Consider the following 24,124-nt stretch of genomic DNA (forward strand, 5'->3'; position numbering starts at 1 on the left):
TGGGATTGTATAACATAACATACAAAGTGATCAATAGCCTACTCTCTTCTGTTGCTTGTTTGTCCACGCGATATGGCACAGGGTGTATTGCCTCACCATTTATGTGAAATATTCCTCCAAAGTAGGTCTTGTTCAAATACGATGTGCAAACTATAGCCTACATCAGTCTTCAATGGGCTATTTGAAGTGATACATTGCTAACCTTTTTTTATACTGTCTGTTGATGAACTATGTTAGGCCTACATCTTAATTAGTAGGCGTTCTTACATTGGCATAATGTAGGCCTATACTAGAAATAGCCTATTACAACATCAATACAATTTGTGCTTTTTCTTTTTTGTTTCATAATGTTATAATGTGTTGAGAGACTATTGTTGGCCTACAGGCCTATTTCTTATTCTCATATTACAATGGCTATATTTGTGTTTGTAGCCTAGGATATTGTAAAAGGAAATATCATTTGTATTGTGGCCATTGAATTTAAAATGATCTCAGAAATATTGACGAGTTGGGTTAATTCTATCTTTTTATTAATAATGTTTCTATGAAATCCACCTAACTAACCCACCTAATTAAAAGAATAGCAGGGATATGTTTGCCCTGTCACCCCTCCTTGGCCCTCCATAGTAATCTTTCTTTATATGTCCATGAGTAATCTGCAGGGATGTTGGCTGTGCGGAAACTGACAGGTAGAGAGCTGCCGTCTCTCGGTGAGTTGCGGGCAGTGCAGCGAACAGAATGGGTAAATATTCCGATATGAGGATCACACAAGCAGCCAGGTTAACCATGTTCACGTAACTTGGCTCCGGACTTGAATTCAGTGGTGAACGTGGGCGAGGAGACAGCTGCAACTAACGGGAAATTCAACCGTCAGCTGGCCGGGAAAGCCGATCACACCACCCGGCTTCCGGGGATTCAGGGGCCGCATCGGTTGACGGCAGACGTCGGTCGGTAACTCGGGGTGGAAAAAAGGGCGAACCACATCACTGCCGACATCCACCTCTCGATTCCAGCGACTTCCAAGATGTCAAGAAAGCTACAAAGGACAGAGGTCTGCGCCGACTGCAGTGCGCCAGGTAGGGAGGAGGGAAACAAATCAAATGTAGACCACTTATACTGGAACAATACGTCGGGAGGGATACACTGTAGGACCATAGGGCCGGAGCGGCTGTCACTGTCAGCGGGTCCGCAGAGCAGGAAAACGTCCAGCGCTTCCAAGCGTCGCTTAGGCCCAAAATAAACAGTGAAAAATAGGCGTGTTATCACAACGGGAATATTTGGCTAGCATCTGCTCAACATTCATGCGTCCCATTAAGCACCTTGATATGTGTAATAAGTTGACCGATAAATGGTCAGAAACACCGGCGTGTTTGCTGCATTGGAAGATTTGAGTGTCAGATTTATGTAGCCTTCCTACTCTAAGAGACGTTTGTTTTGATTTTTGTGCCCGGGGCTGACTTAACACGTTAGCCTAGCCTGGCTAACCAGCTGGTGTTTATTGTCCTACTGCGTTGCAGGGTATTATTCAACATTACGCTTCTACTTAATGTAATACAATACTGCATATTGCTTGTATAACAACATTGGTGGGTTACTGTTGGGACTTGCCTGCAGCGTTTTCAGAATTTGTACCTGGCTAACGTGGCTAGCTTAGCTTCAACGTTAGCTAGTCCAGCTAACTTTTGCTAAATGGCAAGTTATTGCTCAGTTTAACCCAATCGACTCAGCTAACGCGTCAGCCGTATCAGTACTGGACTAAATACCGTTTAGGTTGGCCACCCTTGGGAGAACCTTCCTTCCTTGTGAACGTTTTTGTTATTAGTTCACTTTTTCACATCATTTTTAGCATCCAGTTGACAGTTGAATGAGTCACTGAAGCCGAGGGATATTACAGTGGCTAAGAGTATTTGACCTGATTCAATATGAAGAAAACATCCTTCAAACTCCACCATTCAGATCAAATGAAATATGTTATCCATACGTGTTGGCATGAATGCAATAACCTTTAATATTTGTAGTTTTACCTCTGTTGCCATATGTGTGTGTTTGTTGCATAGTGGGGGTATATGTGATGCAACAACAAAACAACCTTGTACCCCCCCCCCCCCTTACTTATGCCCTGCATGTGTAGCCTCATATGACCTCATGTTTACTTTGACGCACCTGATTATTGGTGCTCCTGGGTGCAGTGCCTTGCTTGCATCCATTCATGTGTACAGTACACATGCATTGCTACAGCTGCTCTCTTCACAGCTGTCCACCCTGATAGGTGTGTGTGTGTGTGTGTGTGTGTGTGTGTGTGTGTGTGTGTGTGTGTGTGTGTGTGTGTGTGTGTGTGTGTGTGTGTGTGTGTGTGTGTGTGTGTGTGTGTGTGTGTGTGTGTGTGTGTGTGTGTGTGTGTGTGTGTGTGTGTGTGTGTGTGTGTGTGTGTGTGTGTGTGTGTTCAAAACTATTAAGCTTCAGAGCCCTCCTGCTCAGTGCTCAGGTGTTGCTGGATACACCTTGCTACTGCTTAATGACATGGAACTACTGCTGCTACTGCTTTTCACTTACTTGCTGGTCTCTCTGTCCTCCTGACTCCCTTTTTAATAGCTTTTTCCCACTTAACAATTTGACTTATAATGCTTACCAACCGTAATTGGACGCCCTTCCTTGAATGCCATATGAACTGACAATATGATTCAATGTCCCTGGAAAATAGGAAATATAAATGTGTTTTTATATTGGCAATGCCTAGTCTATTAACACAGGCTTCCTTTAAAAAAAAACATCACAGAGATCGTTCACAGTGGTAGGCAGCTTGTTTGTGTTGGTGTACGATGGTGTTAGTAGCTGTATTCATAGACATTATAAAGGATTATAATGTCTATGGCTGTATTCTTCTTCCCACTATTGGCTGTCTTTGCATGGAGCTCCTCCTTACGACGACATGCACACACACGCAGTGCGTTCTGCAAAATGCTGACCAAGCCACTGGTGACACAGGCCACCTCCCTACCACCAAGCTTTGTGTCGAACTGGGGGGGGGGGGATAACTCCATGGCAAGGCTACAAAGGACGACTGCTACTCCCAGTCTCTTAGCCAAGCCTCAGGAGGCTAGAATGTCACGCCATGGCAATCTGCACGCTTTATAGCAACAATGAATCATGTTGTCATCATCATGGTAAAGTCTTTATTGAGCACAGATGCAATTGTGTAAGAAACGGAGACTCTTGTGCAAGCATTTAGATCATTAACAAAAAAAAAATCCTCTACATTATTCCTTTGTCGTGTGTGTGTGTGTGTGTGTGTGTGTGTGTGTGTGTGTGTGTGTGTGTGTGTGTGTGTGTGTGTGTGTGTGTGTGTGTGTGTGTGTGTGTGTGTGTGTGTGTGTGTGTGTGTGTGTGTGTGTGTGTGTGTGTGTGTGTGTGTGTGTGTGTGTGTGTGTGTGTGTGTGTGTGTGTGTGTGTGTGTGGTTTAGTTTTGGAAATCAAACCGAGGAGGGAATAGAAACTGTGTGTGAACTACATTGTGACTTTGGCCAGCAACGGTGCTCCTGCTGCATATTAAAATGGTTATTTAAAACTGTAAGACTCATCCAGTGTGAAATAAGGTTTAGAGATTAGTGTAGAGAAACGTATGAGTTATCTGTCTAATTATGTAAATGCAAGAAGCATTTACAGTGTGCATTTCAGCAAGAGTTTTCGAGACTTTAAATTAGAAGTTATAACTCACCAGTGACACGCATTATAATACATATACATGATTTTATGCAGGTTCAAGTGACGGTAAAACAATTAACAATGTTGTATTGATGAATCCGGCTAACGTATAGGCTAAATATGTCATGGTGCAGAATTGGCCAATATGCTGCCAATACTGTATCCAGGTCTAATTGTTTAATGGTGTATAGCCTCATATTGATCCAGCGAGCCCAAGTAGATAGCTGATGCTTGTTGGGGAGTTTTTGTATTTATTACACAGATTAAGGAATTAAATTGCTGCAGTCTGGCCCCCAAAGCCTTACGGGGGCCGCTGTTCAAAAACTAAGCTGAAGCTCTTATCAAAAAGCCATGTTGCTTTCTCTGCGGGTAGAAAGACTTACAGCACGTCAGTTCATCTGATGATGGACTATTTTAGCTTCATTAATACCCTGAGTCCCCGACAGTTTGATCCTAGTCAGAGAGAGAGAGAGAGAGAGAGACTACAGCAGATAGTAGATAGTGCGTTGGTGTAAGTAAGTGTGCATATTTGTTTTGTCATCATGGCAGACTGTGTTAGCTGTGAGCTGCTCATCACATCAGGGTCCTGGGGGCATAAACATGACCCAGACTCTGTCTAGTCTGACAGTGTCCACAGTGTGTTGACTACTGGCAGTGAGTGGCCTTATCTGCTATCCCCCCCATCCTCTCCTCATTCACACGTGTATATATACATACATGCCTGTTCAAAAAAACAAGTTTCAGGTTGTCCTAGGTAGACTAAAGTGATGTCCCCCTAGAATTATATTAATCACTGCAATATCACACCGGGCTGACGGACACATGTTGTGATGACACCTCCGGCTTTCATCTTCCAACTGTAACTTAAAGGCTGGCTAAAAGAAATCATGTTGTTTTTATATAAAGGTATTGTTAAACAATACACATTTCAATGGCTGACTTATGTACATGATTGCATGTAGAATTTCACAATTTCGATGAAATACAATTCCTCCTAAATGCTCTTTTTTTAATTTTTTAACTCCATGGGGGGGGGGGGGGGGGTGGGTAGTAGTAAACTTATGGTAGTAAACTGCAGTTTGAGGCCACATTAAACTACTTGCATGTTGAGAGGTTTATTGTTGATGTATTGATGGAGGTCACTCAATGGAGGTTTGATGTGACTGTTGTGGACTATGCTGAAACCTTTTACCAACACACAAAGCATGTTTTTTTATAAGGTTTCTAATTTCATCTGTGTTTGTCTGTCAGACCCTGGCTGGACTAGCATCAACCGAGGGGTCCTGATCTGTGATGAATGCTGTTCAGTCCACCGCAGCTTAGGCCGCCACATCTCCATAGTCAAGCACCTGAGGCACAGCGGATGGCCCCCCGCACTACTGCAGGTAAGGGCTGACACAGGATCAAGCAAGAATGAAAGCAAACGCTGTACTTGAGGCCCAGAATACCAACAATCCTATACTCTGCACTGATTTTAGGTTTTATTAAAAAAATAAATAAAAAAAGTATTATTTCTTATTAATGTTAAATTCTATATGTAAGGACAGTATTCCATAGGGCTGTCAGTAAGATAGCTTTACCCAGCCACATATTCTTGTGATGGTGGTGATGTCATTTTCTTGAGCCATCAGTGAGCAGCTGCTGCGTGTGTTTCAGATGGTCCAGACCTTGGCCAGTAATGGAGCCAACTCCATATGGGAGCACAGTCTCCTGGACCCCGCTCAGGTGCAGAGCGGGCGCAGAAAACCCAACCCCCAGGACAAAGTCCAGTAAGTAGCCTCCCTACAGGCGCACAACCAAATGAACACAGACAGACAGAAACACACAGACACACACAGACACACACACACTCTCTCTCACACACACACACACACACACACACACACACACACACACACACACACACACACACACACACACACACACACACACACACACACTTCTGTCTGTAGGGAATGATTGTCCCTGCAGCACACAGTTATGTTATATAAGCTCTCTGAACATAATTGCTGTTTCCAGTAGTGAGGAGCAATTGCTCCCAGTTGTTCCTTAATGCCCTCTAAAAACACTTTTTCTCTTACTCGTGGAATCTCTTCCTAATGAGTGGTGTTCTGGTCTCCAAAGGTAGCTTCTGTTAGCGTAGGTTCACCAGGGATTGTAATATATTTGGGGGGTTGACATGTGGCTTGGACCTGCGGGACAAGCTTCTGTTCATTTAGACATATTTGAGGTTAGACAGGACACTTGTAGTAACCCATCAGTTCTGGCAGATTGTCTTGTTAAGGTGTGGCTGTTCTTCTTAACTCTTTATTGTATGACTGTGTTTGATTTAGATTGTGAAGGATTTAAAAGGAAAATGAAGTGAGAGTAAAAAGCATGAACTGCTTTTCAGTCGTAATGCAAAAGAGCTGTTTGAAGAAAAATGTGGCATTTAGAGAAAACCTTTTTTTTTTTTTCTCTCTCTCTTTTTGCAGAGCATAATATGAATGACACAATGATCTTGCCTGTAGTGGCACATTTTCCCCTCACTGATTAAAACACCTTTCTTTTTGTTTCTGTTGTTGGAATATTGTGTTAACCCTTGTCCTCCCGTGCAGTCCCACCAAGTCAGAATTCATCAGAGCCAAATACCAGATGCTGGCCTTTGTGCACAAGCTGCCCTGCCGCGACGATGACGGCGTCACCACCAAGGACCTCAGCAAGGTGAGGGCTCAGTGCTTCACAGCGGGGGGGGGAGACAAGTCATGAGTCCAGGTTAATGAGCCCATGTGGACATTTCCATATTGTCCAACTGGGTGTGTAAGCACAAAGGGATGTTTCATTTATAGATGTCAGCGGGAGACCTCGCATGTAAACAAGTACATGTGCATATAAACACACACACACCCACACTCTTGCACACTCGCTGATTAAACCCCCTGGCAGGAGGTGATCTCAATGACACAGCAGGATGTAATAATGATCTCTAATGCCAGAGAGCTCCAATGGGCTAATGAGGGGATTCCTCCTGTTTCTGTCTCTCAAAGATGTTTAATCTTTCTTCCACCCCCTCTCTCACTCTCCCTCTCCCTCTCCCTCTCCCTCTCCCTCCTTGCTTTTTTTGTTGCTAATAGCAACTTCACTCCAGTGTGCGGACGGGCAGTCTAGAGACGTGTCTTCGGCTGCTGTCCCTCGGCGCTCAGGCCAACTTCTTCCACCCGGTGAGGACAGATCTACTGGCAGACTCCCTACACCTAGCGGTTAGCCTCACTGTTCAGATAGTGTCTTTAGTTCCAGACCTATTGCCCTGACTCTCTCTGTGTGTGTGTGTGTGTGTCTCTACCTGCCCCTCCAGGAGAAAGGCACCACCCCGCTGCATGTGGCAGCTAAAGCAGGCCAGATCCTGCAGGCCGAGCTGCTAGTGGTGTACGGCGCAGACCCCGGAGCCCCCGACATCAACGGACGCACGCCCATGGACTACGCAAGGTACACCACAGGGGAGAAGCATTACTTTAAATAACACTGTTTGCAAAAAGTCAAATTAGATCTGCTGTGGGAGAATGGTGAGGCCAAATCCAGAAAGTAAACTGGTAGACATTGAACATGATACTCATTAGGGCTGCAACAACGAATCGATAAAATCGATTAAAAGCGTTGGCAACGAATTTGGTCATCGATTCGTTGAGTCGCGCGATTAATAAGTCACTTGCAGGCGCGGCACTGTTTACATCCAGCCGTCGACAGGTTCATGCACGCCCACAGCGAGCCTTCCGCACGTGAAGGCTCTAGTGTGAGCGGCCACAGCTTGTATTTTGGTCATATCTAACACTGGACTGTAGGCCTATATAAAAGTGTTGTACCTTTGCTTTCTTTGGGTTAAAAAAAACTCCTTCAACTCAGTATCCGTCTAGTCCAAAAAAACTCTGTCAGCTGCTGCTGCTGCAGACGGTGTGCAGACGTGCTCGGAGAGTCGGCATCGGCGCATCAACAGTCATTCAAAGCAGCGGCAGTAATCACACAACCGAACGGTGTAGAAAGTCCCATCAGTTAAAAATAGTGATCCAGATTTTAAATCCATGTTAAAATCGGAAGGATATAGAGTTAGTTAGCTTAAAAAAAGTAGCAAACATGTCAACTGTGATGTGTTCAGGCCGGCTCAGTAATATGATTGATGTGTTCAAATGCAACACAAAAAAAAAGAACTTTGAGATTTTGGCGAAACTTGTTTTCCCAGCAATATAAAATAGATAGTAAAGATGGAATTATGACCTGTTTAATGTCCTATCTTGAGCTATGATCATATCAGCAATTAAAGCAATAATACAAGTTCTATTTCAACAAAATAATAGAAAATTATCAATTGTGATATCAATAAAGACTTGGATCGTTAAGGAGTCTTGAAAATGGCATCAATATCAATACAAATTAACGATCTCCTGTCATCTGAGAGAAATTAAGATGATTTAATTTTTTTAACCGTTAGTATTTACCGGTTAAAAATATTATCGGTTGACTGGTTTACCATGGACATCCCTTATACTGTATAAATGTATATCATACATTGTATGTTTTTTTTTGTGTTATCCCAGTTAAGTTTATTATTAATTTTTTATCATTTAATATTACTCTTAATAGTTCCGGGACGTTTGAGCAATAACCTGGTGTTTTGACACTTCAGTCTGCACTGTGAATTTGAAGTAATGTTCAGTTTTTGAATAAAGATGCGGCATTTACAAATGTTTCTTTTATTTTTATCCGATTCATCGATTAATCGAAAAAATAATCGGCCGATTAATCGATTATTGAAATAATCGTTAGTTGCAGCCATAATACTCATAGGCATGTGTTAGTTGATGTATAATCACCTGAAAATACAAGCTGTTGTTACTTTTATGACCTTTTAGAATGAGTCTTTTATATTGACATAGGAGCCTCCATGTTGCACCGCCATGTTTCTACTGTAGCACAGAAAGGACAAACTTAATCTGGTAGACACGGAATGTTTGCTATGTAGAACTTTGACCACTAGACACAATACACATTTTTTTTACACACTGCACCTTTAAAAAAAAAAGGTAAAAAAAAAGAATGGAGAATAATGAGTCTTTGTGTCTTGTGTTCCAGACAAGCAGGTCATATAGAGCTAGCAGAGCGGCTTGTAGAGTGTCAGTATGAACTGACGGACAGACTAGCCTTCTACCTCTGTGGCCGGCGCCCAGGTAACCCTTTGCACCAGCTTGGTTCACCTCACACATAGCACACATTACACATAGCAGCATCAGCTTTGATCCAGTTACTAAGTCTCTTCTACCCTCCACAGATCACAAGAATGGCCATTATATCATTCCTCAAATGGCAGACAGGTATGGACCATATGTTGAAGTGGTTATGATGATGAGTGTTTATGCATGGTACGGCTCCATTGCATGAAGTCTCTTGGTTAGTTTACTAGGAACTTCTCAGCTGCCTGACTTGCCATACTTCTTTTCACTGTGGTTGCATTCCGAATCGCATACTTTCTACTATATAGTATGTAGAAAAAAGATTTAGGATGTCCCGATTCTTGTGGCCAGATTTAGGATGGTTAGAAGTACCCGGATGTCCTACTTCATGCGGCCAAGATTGTTAGTGTTGAAAACTGCATCCTATTTTCCTATTTGGGCGATTCTGACCCACAATCCAGTGCGCACGTGAAGTGACGTCACATCGACGAAGCCTCCATATGAAAACAAGCGGGGATGCGACGGATATAAAAGCAAGAGGCAAGATCAAGGCGCAATGTTATGATGAAATAAGAGAGTAAAGTATGTCCAAATAGTATGCCTACTGCATCCTAACTAGATTCTTTTTATCGTCGGATGTAGTATGTAGAATAGAAAAAAGAAAGAGTATGCGATTTGGAACGCAACCTGTGTATCTCCCTGGCATGGATTCATTGATACTAAATGCATATTCTTACCAGAGGGTGGCGCCATAGTAATGTAATGTAACCCCACCCACCAAAGGAGCTTAATAAAGGATGGGTTTGGCATCTCTATCAAAGCTGTTTATCGTAAATGATCATATTAGTTATTTCAAGTACCTGCAATGATGTAGACACTTGAGGTGCGCTTGGTTTATCCATTCTAAACTCCAGGTTTGATTTGAGAGGTCCAGAGGTGCACGGCTTCAGATTATGATAAATCAAGTTCAGTAGTACTTGGCTTAGCTTTCCCTAGAGTTTTCAAAAGATTTGACGTGTGCTGGATTTGCTCATCAGAGTCCCAAAGAAGTATTTTCAAAAAGAGCTCACAAATGTACAATATTAAGCCAGCTAAATGAAGTGCACCTCTCCACAATCTATAATGTTACTTAAGGAGGGTCTTAACTTCTGAACTGCCATCGGATCTTTAACTCCACTTGCATCTGTTCTGTTCTGGTGAATGGTTCCTCTCGATAACAACATCATTAAAGCTGTTTTGATGTGGCTTCTCTACCCCTCTTTCTGTCTGTTTCTTCCTTTTTTCTCCCTTCCTTTTCTGTTCTCTCCATTCTGCTGCGCTTGGTGGAGCCAGAGCTCGTCCTAAGTGCCCGACACAGAGGTATCTTTACTTTCCTTGTCCCTTGTCCCTCAACCCCCTCCACCCCCCAGAATCTCTTCCTTCATTTCAGTCCCCCCCTCTCTCTCCGCTACCTCGTCTGTCCTATGTCTCCCTGTTGTACACCAGAGTAAAACGTACCCTGAGTTCCAATACCCTTGCAAGTTATTACATTATCAGCTCTTGTTACATTAAGAATTTTGTAAAACAATAACGGTCATTTTGGCCGTTATAACATTCTATTACATTATTTGCTGCTACTTCAAGTTCTCCCTAAAAGGTCATTTTAGATAGTGAAGTATCTGCAGTGTATCCATGTCATGAAATTGCATTAACTTATCGATGGCGACATTTTGCCGATATTTGAAAATGTATCCTTTCCCTGACTCCAAATGGCACTCACCTTTTACGTGAAGCCCGAAAATCTGTCTCCCACCCTTAATGTACCCTCCCTCTCCCTGTCCCTCCCTCCCCCCATTAAACAGTCTTCCCACCTCCTCACCTTTTACTCCTCTCTCCACATCAACGCCCCCCTCCCTCTCCCTCCGTCTCTTCATTCCGCTGTACCTTTGTGCTTCCGGCCTAACTGTTTTCCTCCTGTGTTTTTCTTTCAGCCTGGACCTCTCAGAATTAGCCAAGGCTGCTAAGAAGAAACTCCAAGCGGTGAGTTGAAGTGAATTGTGAGATTAAATGACATTACATTAATACTGACAGTGGTAAGAATGGTCAAAGTTACAGGTTGTAGACAATAGATGAAGACAGTTTACATGTGTCCTGTTTTAAAGTTATGCAAAAAGCTAAGTGCTTGGTCAATGAAACTAGAAAAATACAAGTATGACTGATATTCTGTTTTCTTGCCAAAATAATGTTTGTCCGCCTCTGTGGCCATCTGTTTAGCCCCAAAGATGGTTAGTTATCCAAAAAGAAAACTCAGTCACTCACTTATTGACATTTCTCTTACACACCATGGCGACCTAGCCTGGCACCGCCCGCCTTCCTACTTTCGCTCAATTTTAATTTGCCTTCAGTTGTCAGTCTGAACCTGCGGTATATAAGTGGGTTTTTTCTCCAGACATATTTTTACCGGTCCAATCAGCGAACAGAGGGAGTGGCTCAGAAGCCAGTGCATGATATAAGTCACGACTAAACGTTATGCAATTGGTTGGCAGATCCAGAGTGGCACTTGGCAGATCCAATAAACAGTCGACAGCAATGATGCCAAGTAAAATCTTTAGAATTGAATACGCTTATTTATTTTTATTTTTTCACACTAGTGTTTGTTGTGCTTGACGTGTAGAAGTGTGCAAAACGTACCCTGATAATCAATCCGGAGTCGATGTGTTTGTGTCTGTTGTTCGACAGCTCAACAACCGGCTGTTTGAGGAGCTAGCCATGGATGTGTATGACGAGGTGGACCGCAGAGAGAACGATGCAGGTGAGTCTCATCTCCCCCTCCTGACACATGCCTCTTAACCTTTATTTATACAGGTATATCCCATTGAGACCGAAGACTCTTTTGCAAGGGAGACCTGTTTTCCTTTTCCACGTTACCATTCACACACACATTCATACACCGATAGCAGGCTAACTATCGACATTCACACGAGGCAAGGTAGGTTAAGTGTCTTGCCCAAGGACACAACAACTATGACACAGGTGGCAGGGCGGGGATCGAACCTCCAACCCTTTGATCATCAGCCGACCCGCTCTACCAACTGAGCCACAGTCGCCCCTCTGTCCTCTCTGGCAGTTATATGACTTGTTCCCCTTGGCAAAACTAATATAATAATAATATATTCAATTTATATAGCGCTTTTCTCGCACTCAAAGCGCTTTACATAGGAGCACAACAGTGTACAGACAAAAGGAAAATGTAAGGTTGATGAGGCTTGGGTTGGTGGGTGATCCAAGGGTTAGGCAGAGGAGAAGAGATGGGTCTTGAGGTCTTGAACTAATGTTAGATGTTGAAAGAAAACTAATGAAACACCTCCACACAAAGTGCATGGACAGGAGGAACGTTGAGAAGAAAATAGACAATAGATGCAAAGAGGACAGAGAGTTAAGTCGAAGGACAGAGTGAAGGGAAAAGGGAAATGAGTATTGAAGAAAAAGGAGTGAGCAAAGCGAGGGAGGGAGGGAGGAGAGACTGAGTGAGGAAGTGCCTCCAAAATTCTTGAGTCTCTCCTCCTCCTCCTCCTTCTCGGCTTTTCTTCCTTTTTTTCCGTTTCTTCTTCTCTTCCTTGCCTTCAGTAGCAGTAGCAGTCAAATTGTGCTTTTCTGGCATAGGCACCGCAGGTAAGTGGCAAGGATACACACACACACACACACACACATACACACACACACACATGTACAGTCTCATCCACACACACACACACACACACACAAGGGGAGGGCTCAAAGCACAACAGTGGATAATAAGGGGCTGGAGTTCAGTTTAAGGATCTACTGTATACTGTATCGGCCGTCCTCACTGTGTCTTTGTTTATGTCTGTATGCATGTGTGGGTGGGTGTTCCATGTTAAAGGCACACACACACACACACACACACACACCACACACACGGATACATACTTAAGTTTTGCTTCTATTTTTTGTGTCTCTAGTGTGGCTTACAACCCAGAACCACAGCACTCTGGTGACAGAACGCAGCGCAGTGCCCTTCCTCCCAGTCAATCCTGAATACTCTGCCACACGCAACCAGGTAAACAAACACACACACACACACACACACACACACACACACACACACACACACACACACACACACACACACACACACACACACACACACTCATTCATATACAAACCTACAGCGCAAACCATCAAAATCTCTTTTGTATTGTAGTTATTTTGAACCTGCAAAATATGACAAAACTGAGAAAAAAGTGAAAGAAGTTGCGAGCCGCCCAAAACAAAAACAAAAAACCTGGCCTTGTGTGACACTTTAGACAGTGTATGTGTTTTTGGAAGGAGAAGCCCAGACTGAGTGTGAAATTGACGAGGGATGTTCTTCTTCAGCTGTGAAAGAGGCGAAAGGACACAATCCATCTGTTTCTCTCTCTCTCTCTCTCTCTCTCTCTCTCTCTCTCTCTCTCTCTCACACAAACACACACACGGAGAGCGAGGAATCCCATATGCTCCTCTCGCATAGCTTCCCCCTCATCTGTGTGGCTCATTAGTGTAAATATTGACTTTAAACACGAGCGTACACACACGCAGAGTAAAAGAAACACCGGCACGTTTGCTCATCCCTGATTGGGCAGTCAGGAACTGCTGTCTATTTATGGTGGGAAACAGAAGAAAAACACACTTAGACACTGTTTACCCTTCTTCTCTCTTTCCAAAGTGGTGTTAAGAATAGCACACCGCTTTGTGTAGTGGCTTCTAGTTCAGCACCTCAATGGAAACAAAGTGACCTTTATGTATTCTCTTATATGGATGCCAGCATGCTATAAGTGTAATTGCATGGTTTATGTTTCTCTCCTCATGCGTGTGTGTGTGTGTGTGTGTGTGTGTGTGTGTGTGTGTTTTTGAACGTGGCGCGTGTGTTAAGTATGACTGTGTTTTTTCCACTGCACATAGCCATCGACCACAGCAGTCACACAAAGCAGCGAACCACTATAACTGTGGGCTCGATTCTATCTGTATTCCACGCACAACTCACCATTGAACTTTGTAGAGAATCTCAGAGATTGTGTGTGTGTGTGTGTGTGTGTGTGTGTGTGCGTGTGCACATAATGATCCATATCTCCTGACCCGTTGTTGTCCTCTCAGGGCCGTCAGAAGCTGGCCCGGTTCAACGCGCGGGAGTTTGCCACGCTCATCATCGACATCCTGAGCGACGCCAAGAGGAGACAGCAGGGGAAAGGTCTCAGCAGCAGCCCTACTGGTGAGACACTGGGAGGGAGGGAGGAGGGATGGACAGATTAAGACTGGCCACTGAAGGCTATTCTGGGGCGGCAGTGGTGCAGTGGGTAGGGAGATCGTCCTCTGGAGTGCAGGGTCGGAGGTTCGATCCCCCGCCTACCCGCCACATCTCGAAGTGTCCCTGGGCACTGAACCCCAAATTGCTCTCGATGGTTCAGAGTGCGCCTTGCATGGCAGCTACGGAGTGTATGAGTGTGTGTATGAATGGGTGAATGTGGTAAGAATTGTAAAGTGCTTTGGGGCTGAGAAAATTGGCTAAAAAGCGCTATATAAGTCCATTTACCATTTACCGACATAAAGCTTTTCTAACCACCAAGGGCATATAGCTTCACCTAGTTGCTAAAGTGGATAGATACAATTCAGCTTACTGACTTGTTGTGTGTGTGTGTGTGTGTGTACAGCAATGTGGAGCTTTTTAACGCCTTGAAGCCACACATGTGATTATCAGCAAGCAGCAACAGGCTGGATGGGCTGCAGTCCAGCAATTCATTCAGTGATTCATTATGGAGAAAAAAAAGGGGTATTTCTTTTGGATTTATTTGTGCCAGACCATGTGGTATCTTTTTTTTACCCGTATAGAAATTTCACTCTGCACTTTTATTAATGCGAGACCCCTGCTGAAATAAGTCGTAAACGAAAAGCTGGGCAGAATCAGTCAGCGCCAGCCGTCTTATCAGAGAGAGAGAGGGATAGAAGAGAGGGATAGAAAGAAAGAGATACGGCTGATGCCCTGTGTATTGAGGGGTGATATAGATAAGCTCATTTGTCTTCTTTTCAGACCCATTTGATCTGGGCATCGATGACGACCAGCATGACTACGACAGTGTAGCCTCCGATGAAGACACAGACAGCGAGCTGACCACGCAGAACAACAACAACACACAGCGCAGCAACCGGGCCAAGGTATGGTACTTTAAACCAAACGGCTTCTTGTGGATAAATCAATGTACATGTCTCAACATTCTCTGTACAGTTCCACTGATGCTGATAACTGAAGTGCCAGTGGAAATGAAATGTTCAATGCAGCCCTGTGTCTCTCACTGACATTTGCATCTGAGGATATTAGAAAAAGAAACCGCGCCGGCAAAAGCTAAGTCCTTTCACAGTCTTTTATGACTGCTTGTCCCAGCATGCTTTGCGGGGAGTGGCCACAGTTTAGGGCTGCCACATAGCTCTTGAGTGACATCATCAGTTATTCTGGGTCCTTGTCAGAGAGAGAGGCATTGTTCATACAGAGAGAGAGAGAGAGCGCGCGTGTGTGTGTGTGTGTGTGTGTGTGTGTGTGTGTGTGTGTGTGTTGTGTGTGTGTGTGTGTGTGTGTGTGTGTGTGTGTGTGTGTGTGTGTGTGTGTGTGCGTGTGCGTGTGCGTGTGCGTGTGCGTGTGTGGTGAGAGGGAAAAGGAGAGAGTGAGAGTGAGCAGAGTGGGGCTGGGTGGGAGTGGTAGAAATTAAAAAAGTAAACAACAGTTAAACCAGTAATCTCCTCTTCTTGTGGACTTAGCTTAGCTCAGTGCGCAACACTTTGTCAAACCGCAAGGCTGAGGTTTCCACTCCCATTTCCACTCTAGCAATATGTGCATTCATCATTTTGTGGTGCTCGGAAGAATGGTATGGTATATCAAATGACACTGTGTTCAATATTGTATTGTCTGTTGTACTAAATAGAGGCTTAAGAGTCAAATAGAGATTGGGAAGGAGGTGGGTGGACGATAAAGAAGGCGCTGTGAAGAAGAGTATATGAAATAGGTTTTGAATGGTTGAGCTTTAGGGAGTGGTGTAGGATTGGGTTTGAGCGTGCTCCAGGGTCACAGGAAGTGGGGGGGGGGCGGTTGGTGCATTGAGGACCAGAGCTAATATAAGGCTCTACTGTGTGTGTGTGTGTGTGTGTGTGTGTGTGTGTGTGTGTGTGTGTGTGTGTGTGTGTGTGTGTGTGTGTGTGTGTGTGTGTGTGTGTGTGTGTGTGTGTGTGTGTGTGTGTGTGTGTGTGTGTGTGTGTGTGTGTGTGTGTGTGTGTGTGTGTGTGTGTGTGTGTGTGTGTGTGTGTGTGTGTGTGTGTGTGTGTGTGTGTGTGTGTGTGCCTCCAGGCTGCAGGCCAGCCCTCTTCCTCTCACACAGATGGAAGCTCTGTTGTATCCACTCAAAAGGCACCCATTCACATTATCACATATTGTCTATGTGAGAAAAACTGCATCAGCTACACATTGGATATTTTTTGATTGTTAGAGAAGGCAAGTTTATTTATATTGCACAATTTGGACACAAGGCAATTAAGAGTGCTTTACAGGGGCGTAACAATACATTACAGATAAATCATGAGGAAATAGTCAAATTGCATTGTAAAAACATTAAAGAAATGAGGCGTATCTACATAGTGTTTGTATCCTAGAAAAGCTTCACAAGGCTCAAGATATTGGTTTCTTAACTTTGTCCGTGCCTTTTTGTCCACCTGTCTCTGTTGTTGTCTGTCTGTCTTGTCTCTCTGCCTGTCTGTCCTCCTGTCTGTATACACGTCCTGTCTACAGAGTATGGACTCTTCAGACCTGTCAGACGGGCCCATCACCCTACAGGAGTACCTGGAGGTGAAGAAGGCCCTGGCCTCCTCAGAGGCTAAGGTTCAGCAGCTGATGAAGGTCAACAACAACCTGAGTGAGGAGCTGAGGAGGCTGCAGAAGGAGGTAGGTAGTATGGCTCCTATGCACAGTCAAGTTGATTTCTCTATCACATTAAAGGAATACTTCACTCATATGGAACCGGCGTTCTATCATTATAAAATCGCTATTATAATATAATGAATGAGGTTTTTCTTCCCTCAGTCTTTCCTTAGTCTTCCCTTGGCCCACCTGTCCTGTTAATCCTAACCCTACATTTTACCATGTGTGATGTCACACATGGGAAATGTGTGATATCACACATGGTAAAATGTAGTGTTAGACTGCGAGACCATAAAACACTCTTTCTGCCTTTTCTCAGGCTAGGATGAACCGATTTCTAAAATGTTTGCACATTTATACTACATAGGATCTCAGAGTTCAATACACCTTCATATTTCCAGCAGTGAAGTAGGCCTTTAATTAACAATATCACTTGACCAAAGTGCTGTACAAGATGCAATACAAAACAACAAATAAGATGCATGAAAAACAAACAAACATAGAAGTGTCAAAGGAGTGACGGGCAGAGAGAATGAGGTCAGAGGTTCAACATGTGTAGAGGCTCACGGATCACGAGACAAAGAATACAGTGGGAGTTGAGCTTACATTTTTATCTTATTTAGAAATAAGATCAGTCAGCGTCAGTCAGTGGCAAGTTGAACCTAATGTGGACTGTGGAGAAGTTGAACAATAAAATCAGATGGAAAGTAAATGGTGCAGGGGGGGGGGTGTTTGAGTTATACACAAGACAAAGTGACAAAGACAGGTTTGCAAAATGGTAGATGGAGAGATGGTAGCATCTTGTCAGTGCTATTTATTAGCTAAAGCAGCTGTCTTTCACATGTCCAGCCAGGGTGCCACTAATGCCTGTTCTCATTTTTAGTTTGACGTTTATAGTCAGACGGCTTCCACCTAATAGCACTCATTTTATCGCCCATTGATGCTTTGTTTGCCTTCCAGACTCACCATCATTAGCTTGTTGTGTTCATTAGTGGCTGCCATTGTCCGCTGCTGTGAGCCAGGATTCATTACTGTGTTTACTTTGTCACTTTAATGGAGGATCCATGAACAGTTGAGGCAAATATTACAGTGTGCACAAGCAAACATTTGTGTGCCTACACACCGCAGTCAACACATACTGTCATTAAATTAGACAGTAGTCAACAGTACCTCAGTGCAGATGTGCCCCCTTATTTCCCCTTCATTCACTCTTGAACACATTCTACACATATATACAGGTATGTAGCCTTCCAACCCGTTCCTAAAACCTAGGGCGCTTTCACACCTGCCAGTGCCAGGTTTAGTTTGCTGAAACAAACTCTGGTTGCTTTCCACCTATTGATGTGGTTCCTTGGGCAGGTGAAAACAAGGCAATCGTATTCAGTTCAAAAGCGCACCAAACAAGCATACAGAGACCTTGTTGAAGAGGTGGTCACGCTTCTAAACAAACTCTGGTGTTTTGTGGTGAGAATTTGATTGAAATCGTCCCGAACCAACTGCAGGAAGCACTGTGTAGTGCAGGAAGCACTGTGTAGTGTGTAACAAACTCCCATAGCCAGCTGCGCTATGCATTATGGGATGAAGAAAACGTTGTTTCTTTCTTTTCTGGCATGGAAATTTCTGACCAATTGTAAAGCAGTTCAGGAATTACGTTATTGCTCCTAACCCGGAAACATTTGACCAATGAAAAGACTGTTCTCACGTGGCTTATGCCCTTCAAGAGAACAGAACCTGTTGAAAAATGGAACAATGTACGTACAGTACACTTCTCACATCTGGTGAGAACCAAGGAAGCAAACTATACGTGTACGATCAGGTGTGAGAGCGCCACTAACCTCTGCCTCGTCATTTAACCTATGACAGTATCTGTACCACACATAGCCTCCCTCCCTAGGACCCATATGAGTTAACATGTATCAGCTTCTTAATGTACCTGTGTTTGCGGATGCTTCTCTTTGACCATTCAGTTGACACCCCCTCCCTTCCCCCTTTAACTTCCCCATGTCCCTCCTCCCTCCATCCTCTCATCCCTCCCTCCTCTCCTGTAGATCACGCGGATGCAGACAGAGAACAGTGGTCTGCGGGGGGGCCAGCAGGCTGGGGGGGCATCTGGCCATGGGGTAGGGGGAGGAGGCCACTGGCAGGGGGGTGGGCAGAGGGGAGCGGAGCCCCCGGGGCTCTCTGTGCCCTGCTCGGCCGCGCCCCACTCCCACCCTCACCGCAGAGACCGCCAGGCCTTCTCCATGTACGAGCCAGGGGCAGCCCCCGGCCCCCCAGCCCTGGACTCCCTGGCAGCCCGCCTGCAGCCCCTCAACACAGCCAGCGTAAGTTAGAAAACTCCCCCTTTCCCACCTAACCCCGTGGTGGCCCCTGATTGGCTCTTTGTGGTCTGATTGATGGGTGACAGTCCAATCCTGATCCCTCTATTGCCCTTCCACTTTGTCTCTCTCCCTGCATCTCCGTTCCCGATCCTTCTCTTTGAAACCTCCAGTTATGCACACTCCCTGTTTGAATGTGAAAGTGTGGCAGTGATTCTTCTAAGAATCATCACACCTTTCAATCTATGACTTTCTACACAGAACAAGGGGATGTGCATACTAGTGATGTTAAGGAGAAAGATGGAAAATAGGGATTGTGTTGTCTGTGTGGTTGCCTGTTGACACCTCTGATCTCTCCGCTCTGTAGCCTGCTCTGCACCCTCTGACCTTTACATTTTGAACCCTTTTAGTTCCTCTGCTTCTGGACAGCTGCCGTATGTAGAAGTTGCTAAGAACACACGTGCAAAGGGAAGGACATTTTCTGTCTCAGAACAATGTTTTTGCTTCTGGTAAAGTGGCTGATGTGGCGGACAATTATGTGAGCAGTTATTTTATACAGCAGCTTCCAGCCACATCAATACAGTGTGCAAACACACCACCACTCTACGCTCCTGTCAACCCTTCTGTGCAGACCTCCACAGAGTCCTGTCCACTTCACCATCTCCGTACACAAAGATTTACCTGTTTGTCTGTTTTCTTTCCGTCTGTCTGTCTGTCTGTCTGTCTGTCTGTCTCTTCACCTGTCTGTCCCTTGCTCACTGCAGTGCAGCCGTGCATCCTCTGGATGTAAGCATTCTGTCTGTCATTGCATTGTTTGCCATTTCATCAAATGTAGGATTCTGTCACATGCAAGCTATGCACCACTTCTGCTTATGATGCATTCTAATAACAGAGATCAACATGAGTGTGTAATGTGTGTGTAGTCATGTTGAGATGTGTGTGATATGTAGCTGTTCATCACTAGTCAGTTTAGGTTAAGTGTTGTTCTTAGTCTTAGCTCTCCATAGAGGCCTGTAGTCTTGATGGGATGATGGGCGAGCTGCACAGTTGATCTGGCGCTGCTCTCACTCGCTCATTCATCTTGTTTTTATGCTGTTTATAAAAAAAAACATCTCTTCTCTCTGTCCCCACACTCTTTTTTTCCTAATTCTTCCATGCATCTCTATCTGCTACTCTCCATCTCTCTCTCTCTCCCCTTGTCTCTCTATCCCTTCATCTCTCTCTCTCTCCACCCCTTGTGTTGTTCCTTCCTTTCACAGGTAAGGAAGGGCGGTCCCTCTCCCTATGGAGGCCATCACCTGTCTGCGTCTGCTGAGATGGGCAGATACATGGTGAGTTCATGTTAGAGCTTGTGATGCTAGTCTGATTTTATCGACTTACATGATCCTACGCTCAGTCCGTAAGAAGTATACATAGTTTTCTATTATAGTCTTAGGTAGTTTTGTTTACAGATATTGCAAAGGCTCTTTATTAATGACCTTTATCCATAATTCTGTTGAAAATGCCCAGACTACAAATGTTTAAAAACAAACAAAAGAGTCATTTAGCTGAAAGACTCCCCAAAATGATTTGGATTTTTAAGAGAAGCCACTCCAATTCATTTGTATCGAATAGATTGAAAACTGCCGATAACTTTTAAAACGTAGTGGATGTCCTCTTTAAAAGAGACATGTGGGAGTTTACGTGTTGTTGCTTTGTTTCTCTCTTCAGGTCCCTAAACATGAAAAGCACGGCAGTGGCACCGACAGTGACTATGACAACACACACACATACGACATCTCACTAAGGTCAGACATAACTGCAAGACTCTGCACACACAACCACAACTAGTGAGTTCTAATCTACAGCTGTAGGGTTTTTCTCAGGAGGGGTTTCAATTGTTACCAAATAACTCCTGTGTTTATATATTTAATTTAAAAAAATATAGACTTTTATTTTGTAATCAGAAACTTATTAATATTCTGAAATCAAATGTGCAACCCAAATAACTGAATGAAAGTTTTAAGTTGGGAATGTGTTTATTTCATGTCATCTTAAGGCATTATGGGAATCATATAATCTTTTATATTTATTTTGTGATTTAATAAAAAAAAAAAAGTTAAAATTTGATATTTCATACACTCCGCCTTAAGATGCTTTTTTTTTTACATTCTGTTTTTGTAAGTTTGTCTCTTAAGTTGACCACTTAAATGTCCAACGTATGGCCTTAGTGACCGTCAGCTCTGTCCACTAGTCCACTAGTGTTAATGGTAGTGAATGGATGTGCTTGTGGTTGTCAGTATGGGGCGCAGCAGTGAGGAGGAAGGCAGGGAGTCAGAGGAGGGAGGCTGTGTGGAGGCAGACCCCACCCTGCCCTGCACCGAGGACGTCATCCTGAAGACTGAACAGGTGACCAAGAACATCCAGGAGCTGCTCCGGGCCGCACAGGAGTTCAAACATGACAGGTAACACTCACCAACGCCAGCTGTTTGATTTGTCATATGACCATCATTAACAATAACATAACAATGTGCTACAAAATGTATTAAATACAATCAATTCAAGGTGCTCCGAGGAACTTTCACTTTGTGTTCATTCTTGCTTCCCATTTGGACACAAGAGGTAGTGTTTTACTATGAAAAACTATATAAAAATAGCATTCTTTGCACTGATGCTCTCATTTGCTGTTACATGTCATTTATTATCATCAGAGGAAAAATTTGACTGTTTCATAAATATTTAAAAGTTCCTAGTAGCACCTTTTTTAAATGTAAAAAAAGACAATGTAAAACATAAAATAGTGCTGAAGTCAAAAATTGACGGACATACACTATGTATATAAAACAAGAGTGTCCAAGGGTGCCAGTGCAGACACCCCAGAGATGGATTAATGAGACTTAAAAAGATGTACTAAACATTGCTAATCATGTCCTTGCAGAAAGGGGATCCTACTGATTGGATGACACATTAATATGTCACAGAAACATCCGCGCCATCCATCTGTTTTTTAATTTAAATTCTGTTGGAGTAATAAAAAAAAACTTAGTCCATTGCCAATAGAAATAACACACATTTCTCCCTCCTTCAGCTTTGTTCCATGTTCTGAGAAGATCCACACGGCTGTCACTGAGATGGCCTCACTCTTCCCCAGGGTAAATCCCCCTTACTTAACCTTTCATTTCTTTCTTTGCTTGTCTCTTCTCTCTCTCCCTCCCTGCGTTCCAAATCACCTACTTTTTCTTTTAATACACTACATACTACAGTACAGAAGAGTTTTAGGGCCACAGGAGAGAAAACAAAATCACATATGGAAGTTTTTTTTTTTCCATTATGTCGAGAAATATCAAGAATAAAGACCAATACTCCAAAATGCTTTTGGAATTAGTGGGACATTTATGTATTTTCAGCATACTACAATTGACGTGCATGTATTTGGGACATCCTAAATGTTTTTTCTGGAATACTAAATAGTAGGGAAGTATGGGGATTGGAACTCAGGGCCTGTCTTGTTTTTACCTCCTCCTTCATAGACCTCTCACCCCTCCCTGTGTTTCTCCCCTCTAGCGACCTGCGTTGGACGCGGTGCACTGCTCCCTGCGCCTGCTGGCCTCCAGTGCGTCTCGGCTGCAGGTGGAGTGTCGTAAGGCGGGGCCGTCGGAGCCCGGGGCCCCCGCCGTGGACTACCAGCTCCTCACACAGCAGGTCATCCAGTGTGCGTACGACATCGCCAAGGCCGCCAAGCAACTGGTCACCATCACCACGCGCGAGAAGAAACAGTGACCACCAGACACACAGAGGGACAGAGGGAGAGGGAAGGAGGAGGAGGAGAGGGAACGGATCAATGCATGGGAGGGGCTAGGAGGGATGGGAGGGGCTTCTGGAAGGGGAGGAGAGAGAGATGAAAATACCATCAAGCTATAGATGGGAGGGTGGGGTTTGATGGAGAGGATGCTGGGTTAAAGGAGGAGATGAAACCTTTGGAATATGCATGGAAAAGGAATCAAGATAGAAGCAAAGAGAATTGCTTGTTTACAGAGAAACACTACAGAAGAGAGAAGGAGAAACCCCCCCCCCCCCCCCCCCCAAAGTATGGAGAAGTGGAGGAGGAGGAACAGGATCCAACGTGGAACACTACAAAACCTGCTGCAACCGAAATGAACAGTCAGAATGGGATGTGTATAATAGAACTGCTTAAACTGTGATGACGAGCATACGTGAAATGCAAAACGATGGGCCGATGTACAGCGGGAACTGGAGCAGCCCGACGTGTTAGCGCTTTATTTATTCTCGCCTGTCACCTCGCCATCCCTCTATCTCTCCATCCAACCTGAGCGAGGGAGGGAGAGAGAGAGGGAGGGAGGGAGGAAGGAAGTGTGTATGCTTCCAGAGAGAGGGGAAGCAGGTAGACCAACGGTGACGTACTCCTCCACGCCCATCTCCGTCCAGGACGTTTTTAACTTCTCTAGCGTGACACCAGACCCCTCTCTCCCCTATCTAGTCCCAGGCAGACCCATCTATTAGCTCCACCCTACTCCACACCTCCCTACCCAGGCTCTCAGATGCTTCCTTCTGGGTTCTGTTGGTGGTATAAACAGCATGTATCTGGCATGCTTTCATTTCTTTCCTCCTCTTCCTTTTTATTTTATTTTTTTAAATATGCAGATTGGTTCATTCTGCTCCTCCTGACGACAAAACAAAAACCTGACTGACAAAACTCTTACACTGGAATAATTGTGATCTATTGTTGTTGTTGTTTATTATCATGCCTATTGTTTTGTTTTTTTTTTTTTTGTATTGATATTTTTACTGACTGTCATCTTGATTTAACTTGTTTATAATATGTATGTTTTATTTTATTGTCTCAATTATGATTCTCATGTAGTGGAATAGGGAGACGACAGGGGCTGAGTATGTGCTCAACCTCTTACTGGGATTTAAGTTAACGTGCACACACACACACACACACACACACACACACACGCAAACAC

General features: G+C 44.1%; 1 protein-coding gene across 2 annotated transcripts; it reads left to right on the forward strand.

The window, feature by feature from the left end:
- The first annotated feature begins 838 nt into the window (after nt 1-838).
- On the forward strand, nt 839-22,921 carry git1 (G protein-coupled receptor kinase interacting ArfGAP 1). Of its 2 annotated transcripts, none has more exons than XM_080054016.1 (20): nt 839-1,076; nt 4,954-5,087; nt 5,359-5,471; nt 6,300-6,405; nt 6,816-6,902; nt 7,037-7,167; nt 8,806-8,900; nt 9,002-9,044; nt 10,874-10,922; nt 11,622-11,694; nt 12,866-12,963; nt 14,037-14,151; nt 14,968-15,092; nt 16,711-16,863; nt 18,888-19,163; nt 20,417-20,488; nt 20,868-20,986; nt 21,437-21,601; nt 22,225-22,288; nt 22,701-22,921. In XM_080054016.1, the coding sequence occupies exons 1-20, from the start codon at nt 1,025-1,027 to the stop codon at nt 22,914-22,916; spliced, it is 2,286 nt and encodes a 761-aa protein (XP_079910142.1). In that variant the 5' UTR covers nt 839-1,024; the 3' UTR covers nt 22,917-22,921. The 2 variants fall into 2 exon arrangements, with proteins under 2 accessions (XP_079910142.1, XP_079910143.1); XM_080054017.1 differs by having other exon boundaries at nt 20,868-20,944.
- Nucleotides 22,922-24,124: the final 1,203 nt, after the last annotated feature.

Source organism: Ammodytes marinus, assembly GCF_949987685.1.
Source record: "Ammodytes marinus genome assembly, chromosome: 3".
Lineage (NCBI taxonomy): Eukaryota > Metazoa > Chordata > Actinopteri > Uranoscopiformes > Ammodytidae > Ammodytes > Ammodytes marinus.

Coding starts and splice junctions, on each gene's coding strand:
- git1 (XM_080054016.1), top strand. CDS start 1,025: ATGTCAAGAAAGCTACAAAGGACAGAGGTCTGCGCCGACTGCAGTGCG. Junction 6,903..7,036: donor AGGCCAACTTCTTCCACCCG/GTGAGGACAGAT, acceptor CTGCCCCTCCAG/GAGAAAGGCACCACCCCGCT. Junction 16,864..18,887: donor TGAGGAGGCTGCAGAAGGAG/GTAGGTAGTATG, acceptor CCTCTCCTGTAG/ATCACGCGGATGCAGACAGA.